Source organism: Triturus cristatus, chromosome 4_1 (assembly GCF_964204655.1).
Source record: "Triturus cristatus chromosome 4_1, aTriCri1.1, whole genome shotgun sequence".
NCBI classification, from domain to species: domain Eukaryota; kingdom Metazoa; phylum Chordata; class Amphibia; order Caudata; family Salamandridae; genus Triturus; species Triturus cristatus.
In genome coordinates, this window is record NC_140585.1 from 617269559 (window position 1) to 617295531 (window position 25973).

General features: G+C 44.2%; 1 protein-coding gene across 1 annotated transcript in view; it reads right to left on the reverse strand.

The window, feature by feature from the left end:
* PTPRQ (protein tyrosine phosphatase receptor type Q) overlaps positions 1–25973 on the reverse strand; it is a 1724016-nt gene that overhangs the window by 1510509 nt on the left and 187534 nt on the right. Inside the window, exon 11 of the mRNA XM_085652983.1 lies at positions 22513–22773. Coding sequence (XP_085509109.1) covers positions 22513–22773 — 261 coding nt within the window. The remainder of the gene's footprint in view (positions 1–22512; positions 22774–25973) is intronic.

Genomic DNA, 25973 nt, shown 5'->3' on the forward strand with positions numbered 1-25973 from the left:
CTACTTTTCTTCAAAAATAACTTCTGCAAAAAATAAACCCAGGGAAATCTTCGGCATAGTGAATGACCTGGCATTCTCAGACCGAACCTCGTCCCGAATTCCTCCTTCCCAGCTTCTCTGCGACCAACTTAATACCTACTTCTTAGAGAAAATTGCTACCATCAAGACCAACATCCCACCACCCTCGTCTGTCTTCGTTGATACCTCCCCCTCTCCCGTCCTACGCCCCTTTACCTCCATCCCCCCTCTCACTCAGGACTCTTTTTTAGAGATACTTCCCAAAGTGAAGTCGGGGTCTCCTGCGGACGTCTGCCCGGCACGAGTCCTGCAGCAAATTTACCTCGGCTGCCCTGACCCCCCCATCGCCTTCCTCAACAGCTCTCTGGCACAGGGCGTAGTGCCCTCTGTGCTAAAGGCAGCTACAATAGTGCCCATCCTGAAAAAACCTGGCGCGGATCCGTCCATCTCGGCCAACTACCGCCCCATCTCCCTGGTACCCTTTCTGGGCAAGGTGATGGAACGCCACGTCACCGCGGCACTTAGCGCCCATGTCGAGGCAAATGGAGGATTAGCATCCCGCCAAGCCGGGTTCCGCCCCAGGCATTCGACCGAATCAGTCGTGGTCGCAGTCTTAGACAAACTCAGAAGGGGCATGGATGAGAACAAACACCAGGCACTGGTCCTCCTTGATCTCTCCGCCGCCTTTGACACGGTGGACCATACCATCTTACTTACCCGTGTCAAGGCGGCTGGTATCGGGGGATCAGCTCTGGTCTGGCTCTCCTCCTTTCTGCGGGACCGCACTCAGGCGGTTCGACTAGGCGACTTCACGGCCACCCCTCTCCCTGTCACTTGCGGTGTTCCCCAGGGTTCCTCTCTCTCCCCGTTGCTTTTCAATCTCTATATCTTTCCTCTCATTTTCGCACTCCAACAGCTGGAGGTCACCGTTTATAATTACGCGGATGACCTCCAGCTCATCTTTGATCTATCCCCCTCTCATCTTTCTGTCTCTAACTTCCAGTCAACTATGACATTCATCAGGGACTGGATGAACCACAACCACCTTAAGCTGAACCCGGATAAAACCGAGCTGGTTCTCACTGGTGGTTCACCCAGCCCCTGGAACTCTTTCTTCTGGCCCCCCTCTCTCGGTCCCGCACCTACCCCCTCCACCACGGTCAAAACACTCGGTGTCAAAATAAACAACCAGCTCACTCTCCATTCACAAATTAGTTCTGTGGTATCCTCTTGTTTCCTCACTCTCCGCACGATCCGCACTGTTTCCCGTTTTTTTTCCCCCCAGGCACTTAAGATCACCATGGCCGCACTAGTGATATCGCGACTGGACTACGCAAACGCTCTTTACCATGGTATCCCCGCGTACAGCTTGCGTAGACTCCAGATTATCCAGAACCAGGCAGCTCGGCTGGTGTATGGCCTTCCTCGCTATCACCATTCCACCCCCCTTCTCAGGGAGCTTCACTGGCTCCCTGTAAAAGAACGCTCCCTTTTTAAGATCGGCTGCATGGCCTTCCAGGCCCGTCAGGGCACTGCCCCCGCTTTTATCTCTTCATTAATCAATCCGTATGTACCTACAAGAGTACTTCGGTCTTCCTCTAAATCCCTTCTCCAGATCCCTCGTTTCACACGTAAAAAGTGGGGCGGGGCCAGCTTTCCACCCTGGCTCCAACTTTTTGGAACTCACTCCCTGACCATCTCCGCTTTGCCACTCAGTACCTCCCCTTTCGTAGAGATTTGAAAACGTTCCTCTTCAGCCAGGCCTTCCCCTCTTAAACTCTCTTAATATCTCTTCTTATCTTTTCTTCTGGTTTTCCCCCTCTGTTGCCAATTACCTTAGCGCCAAGAAACCGCAAGGTGTACGCTGCGCTTTAGAAATATTTTTTAAATTTAAAATTCAAATAAAATCCTAAAAAACAACTCACAAAAGTATCATTATGTTCGAACAAGCAATGATTATTTTCAGAATACAAATCTACCCACATACAGCTATACAGGGCTGTATGTATCATTTCAACTAGTGTATTTGGTGACACCTCCAAAAAAACTGCTACAAGATTGGAGTATAAAGGCCCCACATCTAAGAATCACAACCCTCTCATTGAGTCAACCTACTACAAAACACAAAAACACTAACTAAGTCCCATAATGACTATTTTGAAGATACTTGGGTTGGCAAAGGGCACCATTCTGGCCACTAATACCATGCCAAGTATCAAATACCATGGTGGATTACATATAAGGGTCCCAGTTTTTAATTGTACTGATTTTTATAGATAATTACAAACAGACAGAAATCAAAGTGTTTTCTGTCTGTGTTTATCTTTAAAAGCAGAAAAATGCATACAAGTGTGTTTCTTGTGGGTAACTCTCCATGCTGTTTTTCGTGATTTCTAGGGCAACAGCTGAGCATATAGGCAGCATGGGAAGTTAAAAAAAGGTTGAGACTTCCCTAAATGCAGGTGTATGGAAACATATATTTGTATTATAATGCTCATATTTTCCTGAAGGTGTAGTGTAGTGTTTTGCTATGTTTTGCTATATTTGGCTGTTTAATTTGCTAAAACGTGACAGGCAGCGAAGTTTGAGGTCATGTTTATCGGTTAAATAAATGTGGAAATATACCATTGTATCACTCCATATATTTGCAAAACACAAAATAAATATGGATAAATACCAATAAGATGGGCAAAAAATAATTATCGATCAATACAGATGGAAATGTTTAAAAAAAAATACCATAAAACCGGGAGCCCTAATTATATATATTGTAACTGCACCAAATGATGGATGAAATGGTGAATGATTCAAACATTCTCCCCAGTCAGGAGATCTGGGTTAAATTCATCGTTCTTTTGTCCACTACACCACCCCAGTTTGGACCCAGTCATATGCAAATCAGTATTGACCCTGTGCCTCATGGCAACAGTACAGAACGAACTGCCAAGCCAGGTCCTCTCTGGACCGGAAACAAGCATCCTAGGACCGGTTTCGGGGTATGTCACCCTTCATCAGCCAGGCTAGCTTGAATCCTAGTTATATATACGGCAGCACCATGGCTCAACAAACCAAAACAAGCAATACAGTGGAAGTGTGGCACAAAGCCTTTAGAAGGCATTCTAGGCTGTAGCCACTCTACCCTCTATCAATTTTCAGAAATATTAAAAAAGAGCAAAGATACCAACAACTTAGAACATAACAATCTATTACCTGAATAAAACCTCAAATTTCCAAAGCAAAGAAATGTATGAAATGCTACAATGCAAAGTACAAACATTCATTAATAACCTAGGGGTCCCGCAGTCAGCCCTTGGTTTTCCTGTTGCCGTGTTGACGTGTGGAGGGGGCATTACCGCCTGCAGCCAATCAAAGTGCCTGGAGGCGCATTAAAATCAAGCGCGTGCTCCCGCAGCGTGGGCCCCTCAGTCAGCCCTTGGTTTTCCTGTTGCTATGTTGCTGTGTGGAGGGGGCATTACTGCCTGCAGCCAAGCAAAGCACCTGTAGGCGCTTTAAAATCAAGCGCGGGCTCCTGCAGCGCGGGTCCCGTAGTCAGCCCTTGGTTTTCCTGTTGCTGTGTTGCCGTGTGGAGGGGGCATTACTGCCTGCAGCCAATCAAAGTGCCTGGAGGTGCTTTAAAATCGAGCGCGGGCTCCTGCAGCGTGGGTCCCGCAGTCAGCCCTTGGTTTTCCCATTGCTGTGTTGCCGTGCGGAGGGGGCATTACCACCTGCAGCCAATCAAAGCGCCCGGAGGCACGTTAAAATCAAGCGAGGGCTCCCGCAGCGTGGGGCGCGTATGGGCGTGTCCGGGCCTAGGGCGGGCCCGTCTGCGCTCGTCAGAAGGAGGCCGGGATGGGCCACGTCATTAACATCCACCAACGGTATTGGACTTAACCAATGCTGAACTACTAAGGTACTGTGATATTAACACGCCTCATGGAAGCCTTGCTTTGAGTGAGGGTAACATGAGTAGGCCTAAGTCTGGAAATGGGCAGGGTGTTGTGGGGACTCTGGACGCTTTTCTATTAAGGGCCGAGTCGGCACTCATACATGAAATTGAACTTACAGAGCGGAAACTGTCCCTTGAGCCTCAAAACACTAATAACAGAACTGCTCCTATAGTTTCTGCCACTACTGGCCCTGCTTCCCAATTGAACCTGGAAGTCAATGCATCCCAAAATAGCAGATTGTACTCAGAATCTAAAACCATTGATACCCCTGACATATGTGATAATCTTGTTCACCCTGAAAAATCGACCAGGCCGAATGTCGTTACACGGGGTCAAAAAGCTAAAACTAATCATGTGAATAGCCTTGCACCACCATCAAAGAAAAGAAAGGGACAAACCATGAATAAACAACATTTTCTTTTGCCCAAGCCTCTAGGGCGCAGGAACAAACCTGCTGATATAGAGCATAATCAGGCGCCTACTCAAGCCAGTGTTGAAATGGTCTCGGGGGGAGGGGCACTCCCAATTGAGGTTGATTTTTGGAAAAAGTTGGAAACCATGGTTGCAGCTCTTTCAGACCCATTGATGCAAAGGATAACTGACATTGAGATCAGGTTATCGAATCTTGAAAAACCAGTGATAAGCAGTTGCCAAAGTACTGCAAAAAGTACCGGGCTGAGAGTACTGTTAAGAATGGGATTATGGGCAAACACAAACCTCCCGATAGAATTAGAAATCAGAATGACCCGTCATGTTCAAGGGTAGCAGGACAAATATTGAATAGTGTTGAGAACCCTTCCCAGGTAAAAAAATCCAACCCCTACGTATGCCCAGATTGTACATGCTCCAAGTGGTTCTCAAACTAAAAATGAGAGACTTCAGATCCCAAGTATTATAGAAGGTAGTTTGTCTGATCAAAGAACCCCAGGTGGCCTACATACTAACTTACATTTACCACCAGAAGTGACCCCCTACACCGTAATACTAGCTAATGTCCCCCCACTGTCGCCCGGTGATTCAGAACACTGGTCGGCACTGAGGAACAAGTCACTATATTTCCTGAGCGACAGGACGGGGATTGATGACTTATTGTTTGCGGAATTTAAAATGGTGCACCGCATTGGGTGGGTGGGGAAATCCACCTAGAAATTTTCAGGTGACTGCATAGTACCAACTTTTAGATCTCCATGCCTAGTTAAGACCATCCTAAAAAGGAAAAACACTTGATCCATATGTTCAAGGGGGTTTCTATTCTACCGCTGGGTTTCTTTTACCAGCCATCTAGACCCCCGTGGTTTGTTGTAGAAAAGGAGAGATCTAGACAAGATAATCAGCATTTTATGCACCCTCCTTCGTATCACGTAAACCGTTACGAGGCGTTAAGTGGTTTCGGAGATATAGATTGACTGGCCCCAAATCTGAGAGGTCCAGCTAAAATGGATATCCCAAATAACGAACCAGAGATAGTCCCTAATTTATTAAATGGTATAGCGGACTTTTCTCATTTACCCAATCAAGAGGACAGCCTAAACTGCCCACTAAACTTGCATTCAGAATGTGAAGAGAGGGTTAGTTGGAATATAAACATCGCGCCAGCAGCGCAGTCCACTTTTAGTACTGGTGAGGAAGGGCCAGCAGTACATCACCGAAATGCTCGCTTACTGAGACTTATTTCATGGAACATTGCGGGCATTAGATCTAGACTATCAGATGAGGTTTGGTTACAATATGTTGAGACATTTGATATCATTTGCACTCAGGAAACATGGAGCAGGGATGATGTTGTTATCAATGGTTTCCGTTCATTTAACGTTCAGGTAACTCCATCCACTGCAGGGAGGGCAAAGGGAGGATTAGTGACTTTGATCTCTGTTAAATATGGATCAATAAAGATAGAGAATATAGTTGATTCCCCCTGGTAACAGATCATTTTGATCTCTAATCTGACTGATGTCACAATATTATTGATTAACTGGTACTACAATATTTTTCATCAAAACAACTGTGGGGTCATTAATACTCTTACGGAGAAAATTGATAAGGCTGCGGGTAAATGTTTTCCTTTGTGTATAATTTGGGTGGGTGAGTTTATTTGCACTTTATGTCAGTATAGTTTGCATACGATATGTGGGGTTCTAGACACTGAAAATCAACCGCTTTCCCACTTCAAACAGACTCCGCAGGGTGAAGCATTAAATACCATCATTGTTGTAAATAATCTATGTTTTGTTGATACTTTGGTCTGTTCCCCACCCATACAGTATCCAACATTTTTGGGTGGAGGCAGGGCAAGTACTATCGACTTTATGCTGATATCTAGAAAATGTACCCCCCTGGTAGACAGCTTTGCGGTAGAACCTAATCCCACTAGTGATCACAATCCTCCTGTTGCTTGCTTGCATGTAACGGCATTAAAGGGCAATGGTGATGAATGCCCACTAAAATATAACTTCAACCAGGGAATGAGAATAAAATGGAGCAAAATAAATGCTTTACAATTTGAGGAGGATATTGTGAAATCTAATCTTAGTCAAGTTATGACATGTTTATCCGATGATTGTACTCCGGAGATGGTCAAACAGTGCTTTGAAGGAATCTGTAAAGATGTGGCCAATAATTTGACAAGATCAATGAGAAGAAAGGAACCACAGGAAACAAGATGGTTTAATGCTGAGTGCTCCAGAGCACAAAAAGATCTTTAAAAAGCCTTTCACATAGTCCCCCGTGATAAGGATTTAATTAGGATTGCGAGACAAACTTTAAAACATGCAATTGGGCATAGGAAGGATGAATTTAGAAGACTCGCCTGGGAAGATCTTGAGAGAGCTAGCGCTCTCAAGGACTCTAAGGGCTTTTGGGAAGTCATAAATCATCTCCTTTTCTCAAATGATGTAAGGAATATGGAAACGACAATAACAGGGGAAGCTTGGGAATCTCTTTTCTCAAACATATTCAACCCAAAAGGTGTATCACTGCAAGACCAAAGAGATAAAATTGCAATAAATCCGCAAACTGTGATCCAACTTAGTTTATCTATATCTCTTGGTGAGGTTGAAGATGCATTGACAAAGGGTATTCCTTCAAAAGTCCCAGGGCCAGATGGGGTGCCACTGGATTTGTTCAAAGGAAACCCCCAATTATGGGTACCGTTGATGGTAAATGTTTTTAAAGCAGTAATAGTGGGCCGCATCCCTAGTTCATGGAAAGAGGCAGTGGTGGTACTGATATATAAGAATGGCAACAGGAATGATCCTGTGTGCTACAGGTCTATTTCCTTAATTGATGCTACATGCAAAGTCCTGGGAGGGTGATTCTTGCTCGCCTGGAATCGTGGGCCAATGACTCCGGTCTTATATCCCACACACAATACGGTTTCAGGAGGGGAATGGGAACAAACAAACAATGTCTTAATCTGTCTCTAGTCATGGGTAAGTACATACAAGCCAAGGGGGGATCAATCCACCTGGCTTCAATGTACTTATCCAGTGCTTTCGATACAGTCAGCAGGGGAAAGCTGTGGACACTTATGGAAACAAGCATTGGCACAGTCAATAGGTCTCATCTTTGGGACCTTATAAGTGTTTTGCCATGCAACAGTTGTTGTTGCACCAAGGATATTGTGCTGCATAACTAAATACTTATGAGGTCCCAAAAGCGAGACCTATTGGCTATGCCAATGCTTGTTGACAAGGTCAGCAGTATCTGGTGGCCAAAACATTATTCATGGGGGACAATATCTTGGCTGGTTTTAGGGATAGTTAACCCATTATAGTCAAAACTGTGCCCAACAGCAGCCCAATATGGCCAACATTATGACTCATCACAGGTCCATTCCCATTCACTCCAACTCTTCTAGAGAGAGAAAGGGATTGTTTATCTGATTCCATGTAGTCAAAAGCCTGGTATCAGGGCCAATAACAATGCCCTGGCCAAGCACCGGTTCTCGAGTCTCCATCACTGAGGGTCACAAAACCAGTTTTGCAGCTTTAACGGCAAGTATGGGACTTCGGAAAACCTGCAATTAAAACAACCATCTACCCTCCTCAACGCACACACGAGCAAAGGTTAGTTGGGGGCAGGAAAAGATTCATTTGCCGCCTGGAAAACTCTAAAAGAACACGTGGACCGTCAGAGGAGCATTTTAGAAATAATGTGTAGGAACTGGGAGGGCTACTGAGAAAGTTATTAAAAAAACAGATGACATCTGTGCATCTGTGCACTGGAGGGAAGTTGGGAGCTATGCAAAGTGTGTGTGGTTGTGTGTGTGGTTGTGGTTGTGTGTGTGGTTGTGGTTGTGTGGGTGTGGGTGGTTGTGGGTGTGTGTGTGTGTGTGTGTGGTTGTGGGTGTGTGTGTGGTTGTGTGTGTGTGTCGTTGTGTGTGTGGTTGTGTGTGGTTGTGTGTGTGGTTGTGGTTGTGTGTGGTTGTGTGGGTGTGGGTTTAGGTGTGGGTGTGGTTGTGGGTTGTGGGTGTGTGTGTGGTTGTGGGTGTGTGTGTGGTTGTGTGTGTGTGTGTGGTTGTGTATGTTGTTTTGTGTGTGGTGTTGTGTGTGTGTGCTTGTGGTTGTGTGTGTGGTTGTGTGTGTGTGCTTGTGGTTGTGTGTGTGGTTGTGTGGGTGTGGTTGTGTGTGTGTGTGTGGTTGTGTGTGGTTGTGTGTGTGTGTGGTTGTGTGTGTGGTTGTGATTGTGCGTGGTTGTGTTGTGTGTGTGTGGTTCTGAGGGGTTGTGGTTGTGTGTGTGGTTGTGTGTGTGCTTGTGGTTGTGGGTTGTGGTGGTTGTGTGTGTGTGGGGGTGTGTGTGTGTGCTTGTGGTTGTGTGTGTGTATGTGCTTAAAGTTTTAGTCACTACTCAAAATGAAATCCATTTTATCAGTGTTGCCAGTGCTCCTTTATGTTAATGCCCTACATGAAACACAATGTTATAAGCATCAAAGGGATGGCCGAGAAGGGAGGGGGGAATGCGAGGAGCAGAGGGGAATGCGAGGAGCAGAGGAGCCAGAATGAAACTGATGAAAAGGAGCCGGAATGAAAGTGACGAAAAGGGAGGAGGGAGATGCGAGCAGAGCATCAAAGGGCTGGGTGAGAAGGGAGGGGTGGAATGCGAGGAGCAGAGGGGAATGCGAGGAGCCAGAATGAAACTGACGAAAAGGAGCCAGAATGGAAGTGACGAAAAGGGAGGAGGGAGATGCGAGCAGAGCATTAAAGGGCTGGGTGAAAAGGGAGGGGTGAATGCGAGGAGCAGAGGAGCCACAATGAAACTGACGAAAAGGGAGGAGGGAGATGCGAGCAGAGCATCAAAGAGCTGGGCGAGAAGGGAGGGGGGAATGCGGGGAGCAGCTGTGCACGTGCACGCCATCGTGCACTCAAGCTTGTAGCCAGCAAAACTATGTGGGTACCACTTGTGAATCACTGTGCTTTTAATGAGGAAATTCAGCGTGAACCAATATCACTTAATGAAGTGTCATTTCTTCCCGCTCTTTTCTTAACAATACATTACATTTCAAAGAGGCAAAGAAAGCGCGGGACTTGGCAAGTAAACAATGTTCCGCCGCTGGCAGCATCATAAATTGCAAAGCTGGCTATCAGAAGTATTAACAAGCATTGGCCGCGCGGCCGTAAAATAACGGCCTCGCGGCCGTGAAAACGAAAGTGATCGCGATCAAAGCGACAGACGTGCGACTGGCGGCTGCGCACGTGCATGCTCGCGTGAACGCAAGCGCTAGGCCAGCCAGTAGCACTTTGAAAACTAAAGTCTCTTCGAGCAGCGCATGCGAGCTGACTCAGCGAGACCTAAAAATGGGCTTTGAGGAAGCCCTTATTACCACTGTCTCTATTCGTTACAGCCCTGAAGGAGAGAAGACCAGGCCTATTGCGTCTACAGAGGGCGTTCAACAGGGATGCATTTTGTCCCCTTTTTTTATTTCTTTTATATACAAATGAGGTGGAGATATTTTTATTAGAGCAGCATTTGGATTACCCTAACATAGGAGGTAAGCTGGTCCCCTTATAGTCATATGCTGATGATAGGGTTTTGATGGCTCTAACGGCCAATAGCCTTCAAAAAGCACTGATTGCTTTTACTGATTTTTTTGACGGCACTGTACCTAAAAGTAAATTTTTGTAAATCTTTTATCATGGTATGTGGTCCAAAGCAGACTAAAACGAGAACATTTGTGGTAAAAGAAAAGATCATTGACAAGGTATCCAATTTTACATATCTGGGGAATGTTTTTAACAACAAATTGAATTGGGACCATTTGATCGTAGCCAGGGTTCAACACACTAGTAGAATCATAGAGGGATTGTTCCGCTTTGCGTACAAGCTGGGACATAAGCCGGTGGCCGAAATGTTAACTCTATATAAATCAAAATGCCTTGGCTTCCAACACGGGTTCAGTCAAACCGAATGCCATTCAGAGCCTTTCCAACCGACATCATAATCAGCCCCTTTGTTTGGACCAGGGCCTCCAAAATTCTAAAGATCTCCCTGACTCAACTGTGTCACTGCCCGCGAGGGTCCAGCCGCAGATTGAAAGTCAGACCTTGATATTCAATAGAGCAATAATGACTTCAAGTCACTTTAAAGTTTCTAAGACAGTATTGAAAACTATTTCTGGTTACAAAAAACTTTGTACACTAGTTTTTATATCAGATTATGTTAGTTTCTCCAATTTATTTTTTGTTTCCACACATCACTGCTCAATTACTTCACACCTTACAGACTGGACTATAAATATAGGAAACTAGAAGAACATTGAATTATCTTTGCTCACATCCTCTCTTAAAGGTTTACCAGATATCATTACCCTTCTTCACTCTTTTTCAGTTATTGCCTGTATATCTTAGCTTCTACCACTCAGGCACATTTTATATATTAAAAACGAACCTCAGCATGCACATCAATAGGGTGATTCATGCCATACACGTGCCCGAGGGCCAATCTGACCCAAATGTAAGAGTAACCTTGGATACAGAGATGGCCTTCGATCATGTGGAATGGTTGTTCTTTAACTCCTGGAGGCCGCAGAATTTAGTTGTGATTTTGTGAGAGAACTGAAAGCAGCATGCTTAATATTGATGAATGATGAATATACCTTGAACAAACTGACACACAGAGATAACACAGTTGCTGCCTATCTTGGTCTAAACTCTGTGGATGATTCTGCCACAGTAGGTGAAGAAAACTGTACAATAAATTAGGCCGAACATAACCTACACATGACTTTAAGCTGTGGTCACAGAAGGTTAAAGGATTTTCTTTGATTTCCAAAACGTTTGCTTTCAACAAAATAAGGGCTTGATTACGATGTCGGTCGACCGACACCGTCGCAGTCTTGGGACAGACTGACCTCTGGTCGGCAGTCCCCACACCGCAATTACAATGCGACCGCACATAGTGCGGTTGCATATTTCCATTTCTCTATGGGAGCTTCTGCTGCGGCTGTAAACCTGCTGCAGCACAAGCTCCTATGTAGAAGTGAGAGGTTCTATTCATCCCTGCACTGCATGGCAGGCACCTCAAGGTACCTGCCACATGGTGCAAGGATCAACAGGGGGCACCATAGATGCCCTCTCGGCCCCTAACCGGAGGCCACAGGAAGAAGGGGGCCATGCTAGGGGCCGCAAAACTCACTTTCCAACAGGCTTTCCATGTCGAAAAGCCCGTCATAGAAAGCTTGTTGGAAACCAAAATCGTATTCCCTCCCAACTGTAGAAATGCCGTCCATTGGGATTACGTGCTGTTATCCGACAGGCCGATGGCCTCCTTGGGCCTGTCGGAATCCAGCTAGAATGACCGGATGGTTTCAATTCCGACCGCCTAGATTGTAATTAGGCGGTCGGAATTGAAACCGCAATGAGACTCGGACAGCCTCCAAACCTGCGGTTGGAGGCTTTCTGGGCCTCATTGTAATAAGGCCCTTAGTGTCTAGATCAGGGGTCTCCAACGAGTAGCTCGGGAGCTACTGGTAGCTCGCCAGTACCCTCAAAGTAGCTCTCAGAGGTGAAGTCAATCCCAGTATCCCATTCAGAGAGTCTATGCAGAGACTCTAAGCACATTAAAAAAGGCAGCACTTCTCATCTGAAGATCTTTAGCCAACCAGCCTACGGCAGGAACTCGTATTAACAATCAAACACACACTGTGTCGGCCTTTTGAGTCTGCCACATGGTCACCTTTATCCAGTCTCGGACTAAGGGGCATATGTATCAAGCGAATTTTTAATCGCAAACGCTGCGATTCGCAAAATACAGCGTTTGCGATTAAAAATTCGCAAAACGGGATGTATTAGGCAAAATCCCATCGCAAAATTAAGGAATTGCTAATTTAGCGATTTCTTAATTTTGCGTAAGCATTTAAGAAATCGCAAATTGCGATTTCTTAAATGAAATGTAAAAAGCACCCAAGTTGTGCGAATTATCCTTAAGAAATCGCAAATTACCACCAACTTCCAGTTGGTGGTAATTTGCGATTTCCTTTCAAAATGCACTATTTTTAATTTTGCAAAGTGCCACGTGACGCTCATACATGCCCTTAGGGCATGTATGTGCGCCATATGCACACACATGCTCATTTCAGGGGTGCATCAGGGTGTCATCATGACACCCTTGCACCTTTGAAATTATTCTCAAATAGCGATTAGCAAATTGCGAATTCGCTATTTGAGAATTACTTCCCATTCATTCCTATGGGTCTCCTGGCCCATAGAAATGAATGGGCAGGTATTCCTTAATTGCGATTTCGCAATTTGCTAATCGCAATTAAGGAATTTTAAGAAATCGCAAAAAGTTTGCAATTTTTTAAATACATCCCGTTTTGCAATTCTCAAATAGCGATTCTTTAAAAATCGCTATTTGAGAATCGCAAATGGTGATGTTGATACATATGCCCCAAGGTGATTAGCCATGTGGTAGTCCCCTGCTTTATCAATTTCACCATGTGTGTGAACAGTGGGCCATAAATGAAGAGTGGCAGTGGTAGCCTAAGCAGTAATAAGTGCTGACCCACTAAACTTAAGTGTGGGACTGCAGGAGTCAGTTTCAGTTGGGTGCATGAGCAGCCAAAGGCTGAGGAAAGCTATGATCCTGAGCAGAGAAAATGAAGAGCCTCATCTGCATTCATCTATGTGTGCGTCCATTATAAACACTGTTGTTTCCTGTAAGCTACACTTGGTGTCAAGGACTACCAAATGGGTATGCTAGCCCCCATCATATAGGTTTTGTCTGTGGCACAATTGTGTCAGTTCATGGCATAATAGTGCCAATGACATAATTATGGCCATCCTTTACTATTTTGAGTATTCGTGGTCTAGTTATGGTATACTGGCAGCCATCAGTGACATATTATGAGCATGACTGCACTATATTTATTTGTCCCTGATATAATTGTGGCTGCCTTGCATAATAATGACCATGACTAATAATATGGTGGCCATCCTGGTCCTTATGGTGTCCAGACTTGGCACAATTTATACTGGTGGGCAGTATTGGCATTATACAGTCGCCCTCTGTGCTACGGTGCCATGGATTATGACTAATACCTAAGCATTTGAAGCAGTCTGTCCATGTGAGGCATTTGTACAGGTGAGTGCCCAATTAAAATGACTAGCTGATGTTTGGGGACTATGTAGTTCCTAAAAATGAAAACGTGTATTTTAAAGGCATTCTTTTCAAACACAGGTTTTCTTCAGGAAAATTTAGTTTGTTTGCTCAAAATGGAAAGTGGTGATAGAAAAATCTGTGCATTTTCAGAAATTGATATGCTGATGAAGACAAGAGGTTGCAATTCCAAAACACATTTAAAGTTGATACTTGAAAGATAAGCCAAGCTGAATTGAGGACACTTATTGCTGTGGTCATGTGCTTTGTGCAACAAGGCATGTGAAGATTTGAATGTTACTTTATCAGTCAGGTGTGGGCATTTAGCATTTAATATTGCATATCTTCTGGTACTAGCACCTGGAATACTTGGGTGGCGCTATGATAATCCTGCTTAGGGTGGTCATAGTTTAATATTTACATGTAATGCCAATATTTTACAGTGATAACATTTGCTAGTAGCTCAACAGGACTTTCCATGAGCCGAAGTAGCTCTCAATACAGAAAAGGTTGGAGACCCCTGGTCTAGATAATTGACATTTCCCCTTTCCATTTAGTGCAAATCCAGCTTTTTCCACTATAACATTGTGTCAATTCTCAGTAACAGTCCTATTATTTAAGGAAGCGTGTAGAAATAGCATAACCACACAAAAGGTTAGCACAAAAGTGTTAGGGTGCTGGTGTTCAACCTCAAGGTCAAATACATTTTGTACAAAAAAAGAAAAACACAAAATATTTGAAATTAACTAGTGTTCATCTGCTTGCAGCAGATACTAGTATACAACTAACACACAACTCATTTTCGTGACAAGACAGGATGGCCTACTTATTCACATTCTTGTTTATAACCAGGATTGCTTCAAAGAGGCGGGAAATCACTGTAAACCACGGTAGTCATACTTTTCAACAATGGTATAACGTAAAATGATGTGGGGCCCTGAAGCATGTGCAGAAAAGCCCTGTAGCCTCCCACATCTCACAGATATTCATTTGCCTTGGGCTGAATGGGGCCTCCAAATGGTTGGGGCCCCTTAAAGGGCAATCAACCCCCCTCACCGTTTCGCATGGGCTGCAGGAGCCTTTGTTACACCCCTGCTTTTCACCCAGCATTGCCTTGTCTTTTCTCTATCTATTTCATACTCAGATCCAATCATTTTGCTTGCAAGTTTCCACTGGCTTGTAAAACAAATACATCGAAGCTGCTAGTTGTACGTACAGTCTCAAAGTCTAAAACTATAATCTTAATATGATTTATGCATTACGAAAGTAATCAATTTGTCATTGAAATGTTCCGGATTTTAAAATAATTTTCAAGTGATTTTATTCCCTCAGTCAGGGCCCTGCTTTACCTAATGGTATTGAGGGTGCACAGACTATAATTTGATGCACTGAATGCCCTACCGTTAATATATCATTATAGTTTAACCATTTCTTAACAGCATGCATCCTCCTCTTTATGTTTAGGCATCAGATTCTTTTTCATGTGGAAATGAATGTGTTTTAGTCGGAGAGAACATGTTTAGTACTTTGCACTTCATTGCATGTCTATGGGCTACTCCATGCAGAACACACCATACTCTTCCATTCTCGTGCAGTAGGTCTCATATTTGCTTGAGTTAGAGCTATTGGCATTGTAAATTACAATGTCTTTTACCCATGTTTTATGGAGTGTATGTATGTGGTGTGTAGTGGAATTATGTGGGTTGGATTGGAATTGTTAATTGTGGAATTTTGTGGCATTATGTGGACTCTTGTGGTGTGGATTGGATGCATTGTGTTGTGTAATTCTGTTGTTGAGTGATGTGATTTGGTGTTGCTTTGTGTGGTGTGGATTGGAAATGTGTGGAGTTTAATTGTGTGGCTTGTAATAATGTGGATAGCTTTGCCTTTTTGCTGGGAAAAAAACATATAGATAGGAGCTAAGTTCTAGATCTGTGTTTTTTGGTGTCAAAAAATAAAAAGTGGAGGGGGGGGCGAAAGGAACACAGAGGGAGGAGGCAGGATGGAGAAGCCATGGGTGACAGGAGGTTGTGGGGGCCAATGGGGGTGTTGTGATTTGGGAGAATCAACAGGCTACGCCACTAATTTTCCCCAACCAGAAGCGAACGCCGTGCTCAGATTTAAAGTGAAAAAAAACAATGTTGAAACATAAAGCATCCCTGAAGTAGGCGCCACACTCCACTTTAGAGTTAAAAAACACAATGATGAAACATATATCGTGGCATCCCTGATGCAGGCGCCGTGCCCAGCTTTAAAGTAAAAAAAATTTCAGCGGCAAGGAGAAGGGGTTATTTGTAGGCTGGCTTCTGGAGTATGTAGAGGAGGGCTTATACGGTAAAGCGGAAGGGAGAAGCCAAACTAAGCAAGCGGTGACTGGCAGAAACCAAAATTTTTAGGGTGAGTAGTCAGGCTTTACAAGCAACCTGATTGATGGATTGATTGAACCCTTACACATCCTTGGCATCTGTCTTTGATACCTAATAGCAGACGCAGTATCAAGGGAAATAATTTTAATCTGCTCGGTTCTAACCCCAGTTGTCCACGAGAGAGGCTGCATAGAGGCACACGGAGCGTTCAGGTGATTTCCAGCTGCACCAAAAAGCTCTCCTGTTGGTCCATAGAAACCCAAATATAGGTTTTCTGTCTTTATCTGCGCTTAGATCTTAGAATCCAGACTGTTACTTTCATCTACAGACTAGTCCCACACACACTGATAACAGCTAAATCATCATCGTCAAGGCTCCGGTTCATATGCAGGGCTCTAGTGTGATGCTATCCCAAAGCCCTATCTAAAATATGTGCTTATATTCCAACATGGAAAAGTGTGCTTCAAGCCTTTTACCCTCCATAAAATCATGCCCCAGCTCTCTCACAGAGGAGGACTGAGAAGACTGCTATTGCTCCTCTGCTATGAGACGTCTAACAGGGAATACAAAAATTCAGTCGCATACTCAGCGCCTTGATAAATCTTGCAAAACAAGGGAGACAACAGACTGGTCAACATGAAATAAATCATTTCATTCAGTCTAAGAAATGCTGCAGAAGTTTCAAGCTTGTAGTAAAAAGCTATCTCTATAGTCTTCTTTAGCTGCTTGACACAAAATACAGATGAACAGCCAATGCGTTTCACTCACAGACAAAAAGTGCTTTGTCAAAGATCTGTATATCATAATCCACATACACTTTAAGTCTTCCTTATGATGCAGATTCCTCAACTAGCCAATACCACTGACATGACATGTTGTGCAGTAAATTTTAAAGTCATTTCATACTTCCAATGTGTTTAGAGTTCTAAATTTCACCAAGCACGTTCCCTGCATCGGGTCTTGTCCTCCCAGGTTCAGAAATGTTCTGAAGTGGTTGTGATGACTTGCAATCTTACTGTATGGACTAGCTAGTGATCATAGAATTTCCTACAACAAATTCTGACTATTCTCTCACATTATCCCTGCCACCTTTTTCAGCACTTCATCTTTGGTTTACTGCAAGAATTCCCAGAAAAAATAAATGCAAGATGGCCATCCCCATACCCTATCTGGGGGAGGGGAGCTTTGTCTTCTTCAGCTACAGACCTCTTTCAATGTCTACACTGATTTTCCCTCCTGCTGGGTTTGAGGCTAGAACGTGTAGGGGGTCTTTACAATGAATGGTATCAAAAGAATAAGTGCTAAGCTGTCCTTTGGTCTGCCAATCGTTCCTCTCTACCCTCTCAGTTGGTTTATCCCTGTTAAGTGGCTAGATGATGACAAAACCACTGCCTTCCTAGCATCAGAGCCCAAGTGCTGGACTTGGCCCATTCTGCAGGATCATCCCTAAACGTTTTTGCCTTCACCCCTCCTTTTTTTGACCAGTGCTAAAGTGCATGTGCACTTTCCCTAAATCATGGTAAAATTCACTTATACCCAATCGCCACATATCATTTACTTATAAATCCATATTACTGTGGTGCTACATGTACCCTGGTCCTGTAAATTAAATGCTACTAGTGAGCCTGCGGTACAAAAGGGGGTGGTGATGGACGGAGCATCAGAACCAATCAAACACTCACACCCAGTCAACAGATCTGGGTTTGATCCATCACCGTTCTTTAGCCCACTCTGCCACCCCAGTTCAGACATGGCCATATGCAAATCAGTCTGACCCTATGCCTCATGGGAACAGTCCAGCCCGAACTGCCAAGCCATGCCTTCCCTGGACCGGAAACAAGCTTCCTAGGACCGGTTTCTGGCATTTCAGCCGTCTTCAGCCAGGCTTGCTTGAATCCAGTGGTAAAGTGAGCAAGGGACTCACGTCTGAGCATACCCTGCCAACTTATGGCGAACAAAGCGGTACAAAAGGGGGTGGTGATGGACGGAGCATCAGAACCAATCAAACACTCACACCCAGTCAACAGATCTGGGTTTGATCCATCACCGTTCTTTAGCCCACTCTGCCACCCCAGTTCAGACATGGCCATATGCAAATCAGTCTGACCCTGTGCCTCATGGGAACAGTCCAGCCCGAACTGCCACGCCATGCCTTCCCTGGACCGGAAACAAGCTTCCTAGGACCGGTTTCTGGCATTTCAGCCGTCTTCAGCCAGGCTTGCTTGAATCCAGTGGTAAAGTGAGCAAGGGACTCACGTCTGAGCATACCCTGCCAACTTATGGCGAACAAAGCGGTACAAAAGGGGGTGGTGATGGACGGAGCATCAGAACCAATCAAACACTCACACCCAGTCAACAGATCTGGGTTTGATCCATCACCGTTCTTTAGCCCACTCTGCCACCCCAGTTCAGACATGGCCATATGCAAATCAGTCTGACCCTGTGCCTCATGGGAACAGTCCAGCCCGAACTGCCAAGCCATGCCTTCCCTGGACCGGAAACAAGCTTCCTAGGACCGGTTTCTGGCATTTCAGCCGTCTTCAGCCAGGCTTGCTTGAATCCAGTGGTAAAGTGAGCAAGGGACTCACGTCTGAGCATACCCTGCCAACTTATGGCGAACAAAGCGGTACAAAAGGGGGTGGTGATGGACGGAGCATCAGAACCAATCAAACACTCACACCCAGTCAACAGATCTGGGTTTGATCCATCACCGTTCTTTAGCCCACTCTGCCACCCCAGTTCAGACATGGCCATATGCAAATCAGTCTGACCCTGTGCCTCATGGGAACAGTCCAGCCCGAACTGCCAAGCCATGCCTTCCCTGGACCGGAAACAAGCTTCCTAGGACCGGTTTCTGGCATTTCAGCCGTCTTCAGCCAGGCTTGCTTGAATCCAGTGGTAAAGTGAGCAAGGGACTCACGTCTGAGCATACCCTGCCAACTTATGGCGAGCAAAGCGGTACAAAAGGGGGTGGTGATGGACGGAGCATCAGAACCAATCAAACACTCACACCCAGTCAACAGATCTGGGTTTGATCCATCACCGTTCTTTAGCCCACTCTGCCACCCCAGTTCAGACATGGCCATATGCAAATCAGTCTGACCCTGTGCCTCATGGGAACAGTCCAGCCCGAACTGCCAAGCCATGCCTTCCCTGGACCGGAAACAAGCTTCCTAGGACCGGTTTCTGGCATTTCAGCCGTCTTCAGCCAGGCTTGCTTGAATCCAGTGGTAAAGTGAGCAAGGGACTCACGTCTGAGCATACCCTGCCAACTTATGGCGAACAAAGCGGTACAAAAGGGGGTGGTGATGGACGGAGCATCAGAACCAATCAAACACTCACACCCAGTCAACAGATCTGGGTTTGATCCATCACCGTTCTTTAGCCCACTCTGCCACCCCAGTTCAGACATGGCCATATGCAAATCAGTCTGACCCTGTGCCTCATGGGAACAGTCCAGCCCGAACTGCCAAGCCATGCCTTCCCTGGACCGGAAACAAGCTTCCTAGCACCGGTTTCTGGCATTTCAGCCGTCTTCAGCCAGGCTTGCTTGAATCCAGTGGTAAAGTGAGCAAGGGACTCACGTCTGAGCATACCCTGCCAACTTATGGCGAACAAAGCGGTACAAAAGGGGGTGGTGATGGACGGAGCATCAGAACCAATCAAACACTCACACCCAGTCAACAGATCTGGGTTTGATCCATCACCGTTCTTTAGCCCACTCTGCCACCCCAGTTCAGACATGGCCATATGCAAATCAGTCTGACCCTGTGCCTCATGGGAACAGTCCAGCCCGAACTGCCAAGCCATGCCTTCCCTGGACCGGAAACAAGCTTCCTAGGACCGGTTTCTGGCATTTCAGCCGTCTTCAGCCAGGCTTGCTTGAATCCAGTGGTAAAGTGAGCAAGGGACTCACGTCTGAGCATACCCTGCCAACTTATGGCGAACAAAGCGGTACAAAAGGGGGTGGTGATGGACGGAGCATCAGAACCAATCAAACACTCACACCCAGTCAACAGATCTGGGTTTGATCCATCACCGTTCTTTAGCCCACTCTGCCACCCCAGTTCAGACATGGCCATATGCAAATCAGTCTGACCCTGTGCCTCATGGGAACAGTCCAGCCCGAACTGCCAAGCCATGCCTTCCCTGGACCGGAAACAAGCTTCCTAGGACCGGTTTCTGGCATTTCAGCCGTCTTCAGCCAGGCTTGCTTGAATCCAGTGGTAAAGTGAGCAAGGGACTCACGTCTGAGCATACCCTGCCAACTTATGGCGAACAAAGCGGTACAAAAGGGGGTGGTGATGGACGGAGCATCAGAACCAATCAAACACTCACACCCAGTCAACAGATCTGGGTTTGATCCATCACCGTTCTTTAGCCCACTCTGCCACCCCAGTTCAGACATGGCCATATGCAAATCAGTCTGACCCTGTGCCTCATGGGAACAGTCCAGCCCGAACTGCCAAGCCATGCCTTCCCTGGACCGGAAACAAGCTTCCTAGGACCGGTTTCTGGCATTTCAGCCGTCTTCAGCCAGGCTTGCTTGAATCCAGTGGTAAAGTGAGCAAGGGACTCACGTCTGAGCATACCCTGCCAACTTATGGCGAACAAAGCGGTACAAAAGGGGGTGGTGATGGACGGAGCATCAGAACCAATCAAACACTCACACCCAGTCAACAGATCTGGGTTTGATCCATCACCGTTCTTTAGCCCACTCTGCCACCCCAGTTCAGACATGGCCATATGCAAATCAGTCTGACCCTGTGCCTCATGGGAACAGTCCAGCCCGAACTGCCAAGCCATGCCTTCCCTGGACCGGAAACAAGCTTCCTAGGACCGGTTTCTGGCATTTCAGCCGTCTTCAGCCAGGCTTGCTTGAATCCAGTGGTAAAGTGAGCAAGGGACTCACGTCTGAGCATACCCTGCCAATTAAGTAGCCTGTTTAAAACATTCCTCAGGACTGCCATTGCAGCCAGTGTGTTCTTTTAAACTGACATTTTACCCTTGCCAAATAAAGAATTTTGCCAGGACTAAACCTTCCTAAACCAGGCTCTTCCTGTCCCAGTGGCACAGCAGATTCGTGACGGATGACCTCATCGAAACAGATGCAGCTCACAATGACTGTGGTTGTTGATGAGTAGGGTTTCAATCAATAAGCCGATTTCTCACACCAAGTCAATGTTTTCTAGGACCAGGGTTGTTAACTCAGCCAGGAAAATGTACTGAGTTTCTAAAGTAGGGCTCAGAGGTAAACTGTCTAAAACTGTTTTCTCTCAGGCAGCACAAAGTACACTTTCTAAAAGTTACTTTTCCACTAAAGTTACCAAACCTCTATTTTCACCACTGAATTAGATTTATTAAACTTACCGAAAAATAACTTTGAACATTTTTGTATCATTTACCTATGTATAAATACAAAATATTGATTGTCTGTTCATGGAAAATGTATCTTTAACCTCCACAATGAAGAGAGCATTGCAGTAAGTTTCCATTGTGAGGGCATACTACTCCAAATTTGTAACATGCCATATTTTTATATATTAGGCACCCAACCGTGTGGGCTTACATAGCACACTTTAGATATGACTTATCACATATATACAACTGTCCTATATGACAAAAGACCTTTTCCCTGCCTTGTGTCACTGCAGTGGTTTTAAACTGCAAAATGCAGCCCAAATATTACATTTAACTTCCAAGCAATTTCTGCACTAACTTACAATGGTCTTTCTAGAAAGTCAATACACCATTGAGATTAAACCAATTTCACACTACCATTTCAAATGCAGCGCACGCCCACTTAGGCACTGATAAACAGTGTCAGAGTACACAAAGTCCTAATATAGCAGAAATAGAGTCCAGAAAAAGTTGAAACATCTGGAGTTATTAAGCAGAAACGCTGGCTTTGGTACACTACAATATTATTTGTACTGAGGTCCCCACATTTCTGATGGAAGTATGTTTCCGTGCACTATTCCTCAGGGTGTTTTAATCATATCACCTGTTTCTGATGGCCATTATTTCTTCAACTGGGTTACATGTCATGCATATTACTTTTCCTATACCCCACTGACTCAAATTATAATATTTTTGTCTATTATAGTAACTTTTCTTGTGGGGCATTCAGGATTCCATCTCAGCACAAAATTATTTAATGTGACTATTTAAGTTTTTGGAATTGCACAGAAGTAACGTCGGAAGCAGTTTTGTAAATTGTGAAATATTATATGATGTCGGGCCCATGCCAAATCTCCTTTGAGATACTGCTCTGAGTGCATTCAGCTCACTAATTAATTACATACACTAAGAAATTAAACACCAGTGCACCCATCTCTCTGCATCAGACACGAACAGTGAAGATGTGGGCCCTTAAGCAATTAATCCTCTACCTACTGGAATAACAAGGAAAATGCGGTTGGCCGAATCACTTGTATTACAATCGCATGCCTAAAAAATATTAAAAACTGCTGAAGGTGCTTTTTGAAACTTATTTGTTTGTGCGCACAGAATACCACAGAAAGATTGCGGACACAGAATTGTATGTCCACAAAAGCGAAATAAACCAATACTGTACTTTGAACACTTACATGTTTTAACTGCAGATATTTGGTATGCAGAACTGTGCATCGTTTTACTAATTGTCGAAATATAGAATTCGTACTCTGTGCCCGGAATAAGGTCTTCAATTGTTATTTTGCCGTCACTCTTTAAAGCAAAAGTTGTGCTTGGAATGCCTGTTCTTGCCACCAATATGCCATCGAATAACCCCACATCAGGCATTTGAACAAAAAGTACCACATGCTTGCTGTGGAGTTCATAAGGGACAGCAATCTGTACAGGTTTTGGCTCTGCAAGAAAAAAACATTGCACGTTAGAAAATCAAAAATACCAACAATTTACTATACAAGCAAAGCAGCACTGTGCCGAGTGGCATCAGTAATACATTGTGAGGCCTAACATATGAAACCATTCCATTACCTTCTTTCTAAAAACAGAAAAAGACAGATTACTTGGAGGAATACAGTTGATAGCTCTTCACATCCCTTTGCTCGACTAAAATATACCCAGCTCTGATGACATGGCAATGTGATTTATAGAAAAAGAAGGGAAATGTGCGGTGGTTCCAGTGGGTATCCCCTCTTACTTCCCAACATTTACTTCCTCACATCATTAGGCTGTCAACTTCCTTTCCGACACCTATACTGTAAACATACATATTGAGACTATCAAAGAATCAGTGAGGGCTAAGTAAAAGTCATGCTGAAGTACTGGTGTAGACAAGTACAAATTGTGGTAGGGACAATGAAAGTATTTCGTTATTTATTTGTAAATATAATTAGAATGTAATTGAGAGGGGTACATCAACTGCAATGTTTGGGAAAACCCCAGGGAATGCAAAGTGGTTTCCATAATGATATAATGTCTACATTTTCACCCAGGCATCAGACAAATGCCATGGTGGCAAGAGGCACTTTGAAGGTGTTTATGGTAGTTAAAGGAGCTGCTGTTTCCATCACAGTAAAATATTAATGTGAAGAGAATGCAAATGTCCCTACTGGGATATGATTCTCTGTTTAGATGGGGTTCAGCCACCATAGACATTTCGACATTGTTGAAGAACTGTGTTTCTTCTTGATGATGTGAATGCAAAACTAACCTTTACTATTTAATGCAACCGAGAATAATCAGGAAAAAGAAAGTGGTGCTCCTACTCACTGTGTGGTCCCATGTTAGCACTAAAAATCTGGGATTTGGTGAGCACAAGAAATAGATATCAATCTCAAGGGGTGGGAAAATTGTGAATTTTCCTATAATTGAATCAAGCGAACTGAGAGTTGGGCAGATCAGTCATTTTCATGATCTGCCTCCAGATCAGAGGGCAGTAAAATGGTGGCAAATATGGAGAATAATCCCCATAGAAGGACATGGACCATTAGGGGATTAATTGTACCCTGTTGCCCTGCCTACCACAACAAGATAAACTGAGACTTCCTTGACACATTGGTTTAATTAACAGAAGATCACTAATACATACATCAGTAGTATAGTGTGAGTGGATACATATAACATATTAGACCACAACTATAACACATATAGTAAGTGAATTTAAGAGGACCGTGTTGGCTACAGTCCACACTTTGGGCTTCTAATATGATGGATATAGTTGGGCACATGAATTGAATACTTAAGTGGGGAAGTATTACTGAACTTAGAGGTGCAGTAAACAGTATTCGAGGAAACTCTTGAAAGCTGATACTGAGCCGGAGAGCCGTGTCACAAAGAAAATGTGAATCTTGGCAGAGTGCGATGTTTGAGTAAAATAGTGTGAGAGAACTGGCAAGGCCAATCGCTGAATTGCCTCAAAGGCTAGAATGAAGAGCTTGACTATATGTCTGTGCTAACTAACAGCCGTTCTGATTGTCACCCAAAATGACAAGTACAGAGAACTTGTGTTGCAATTTTTATAAGTTTGTGACAAGGCGAGGAGTGTTTCTGGCAGCGAACAAGAATAATACTTTGACTTACACATGGCAAGCATGTTTATTGGTGATTTAGACATACTGAATGGAGAGTGCGTGTGAATCTTCTTGGCATTGAGCCACTGCAGCCTGGCAGTCACTTTTGAGGAGAAATTAATGATGCTTCTCATAGAGTAAGGTCAAATAGTATTTCAACTTTCCACGCAGGAGAGATTATCAGGGAGGAAAGTAAATAAAAAAAGAATATTGATGAGGGCGAAAGAAGCAAAAGTACTCCATTCTTGGATGAGTTAATCAATACAAATTGATGGCCCAAAACAAAAGTAACTATCAAAGACAGAACCTTATGGAATACCCAATGCTAGATGAGTAGGTGAGGACTTACCAGACCAGTAGTAAACTCGCTGAGATATATAGTAGCATTGCAAAACGATCAAGGAGGATATCAATTGAAAAGAGTTGATTGTGATGAGTGGTGTGTTGATATTTAGAAGAGTATAGAGGCTGGAAACTAGGTACAAGAAGGCCAAATTGGTTGTATATGGGTAATAGGTAAGGCTGTTAAAAACCTGAATTTTCAGAGTTTTGGAAAGGAATGACAGCTGGAACACAGGGGGATGTTAGAGATAAAAATGTAGTTAGCTGTCGGATTTGCCAAATTGACCCAACTATGTCAAATTTCAAACACCTGCTTGGGTAGAGATAATAGGACCCTGAATGAGGTGCAAGTAACTTGATGATTAGAGGATATAAAGGAGCATATGAAGCACATTACAAGTTAGTCGTAGTAGTGTAATGTAGTGTTTGGCAGTCATATTCCTTCATTTTCTACTTCGAAAGAGAAAATAATTCTGACGTTTGTTAATGGACCTGGGAATACGACTCAAAGGCCAGGTGCTGAAATATTTCCAGTGTTGCAGTATTCCTTACTATCAGCATCTATACACGCACCTGACAGTCTAATCAAATAATAGCACCTACTACTTGGAACATGAATTGCAGTTTTTAGATATCAAGGTTTCATTGGAAATACACACAAGATTTTTTTTTATTACAATTAGCAAAGAGAGCCCTACATATCGAAGGCATGTATTGTCTTGATGATCTTTGTATTGAGTTCATAAGTATTACAAAAATCAAAATGATAGCTAAAAATCCAACACTAATAAGCAATTTTGGGGGGGAAGTAGTATACTTCACCCAAATGGTTTTGGGGAGTGGGCCAGTAATGGTCTGCTCAGTATAGGTTACATGACAAAGTTAAGCATATAATAATGAAGTTTGCTACAGTGGATGATTTTGGGCTCGGTGAAGGCATAACAAAACTGTGGAAGGCTTCTTAACTGATGAGTCATGTTAAAAGTCAGAAATGCTGTTGTGTATTCACCAAATGTGGAAGATGGAATCCTTGGTGAAATAGGAGACTTTAGCTCTTGTGTATCAAAGCATTTCCCCATAGAAACAGAATGGGCAGAACCCTTTGATACACCAGGCCTGTGTGCTGTAAACAATCAGGCTATGTCTGTGCCATTTTGCAAAAATGTTATGGGATTAGGGAAATGCAAGTA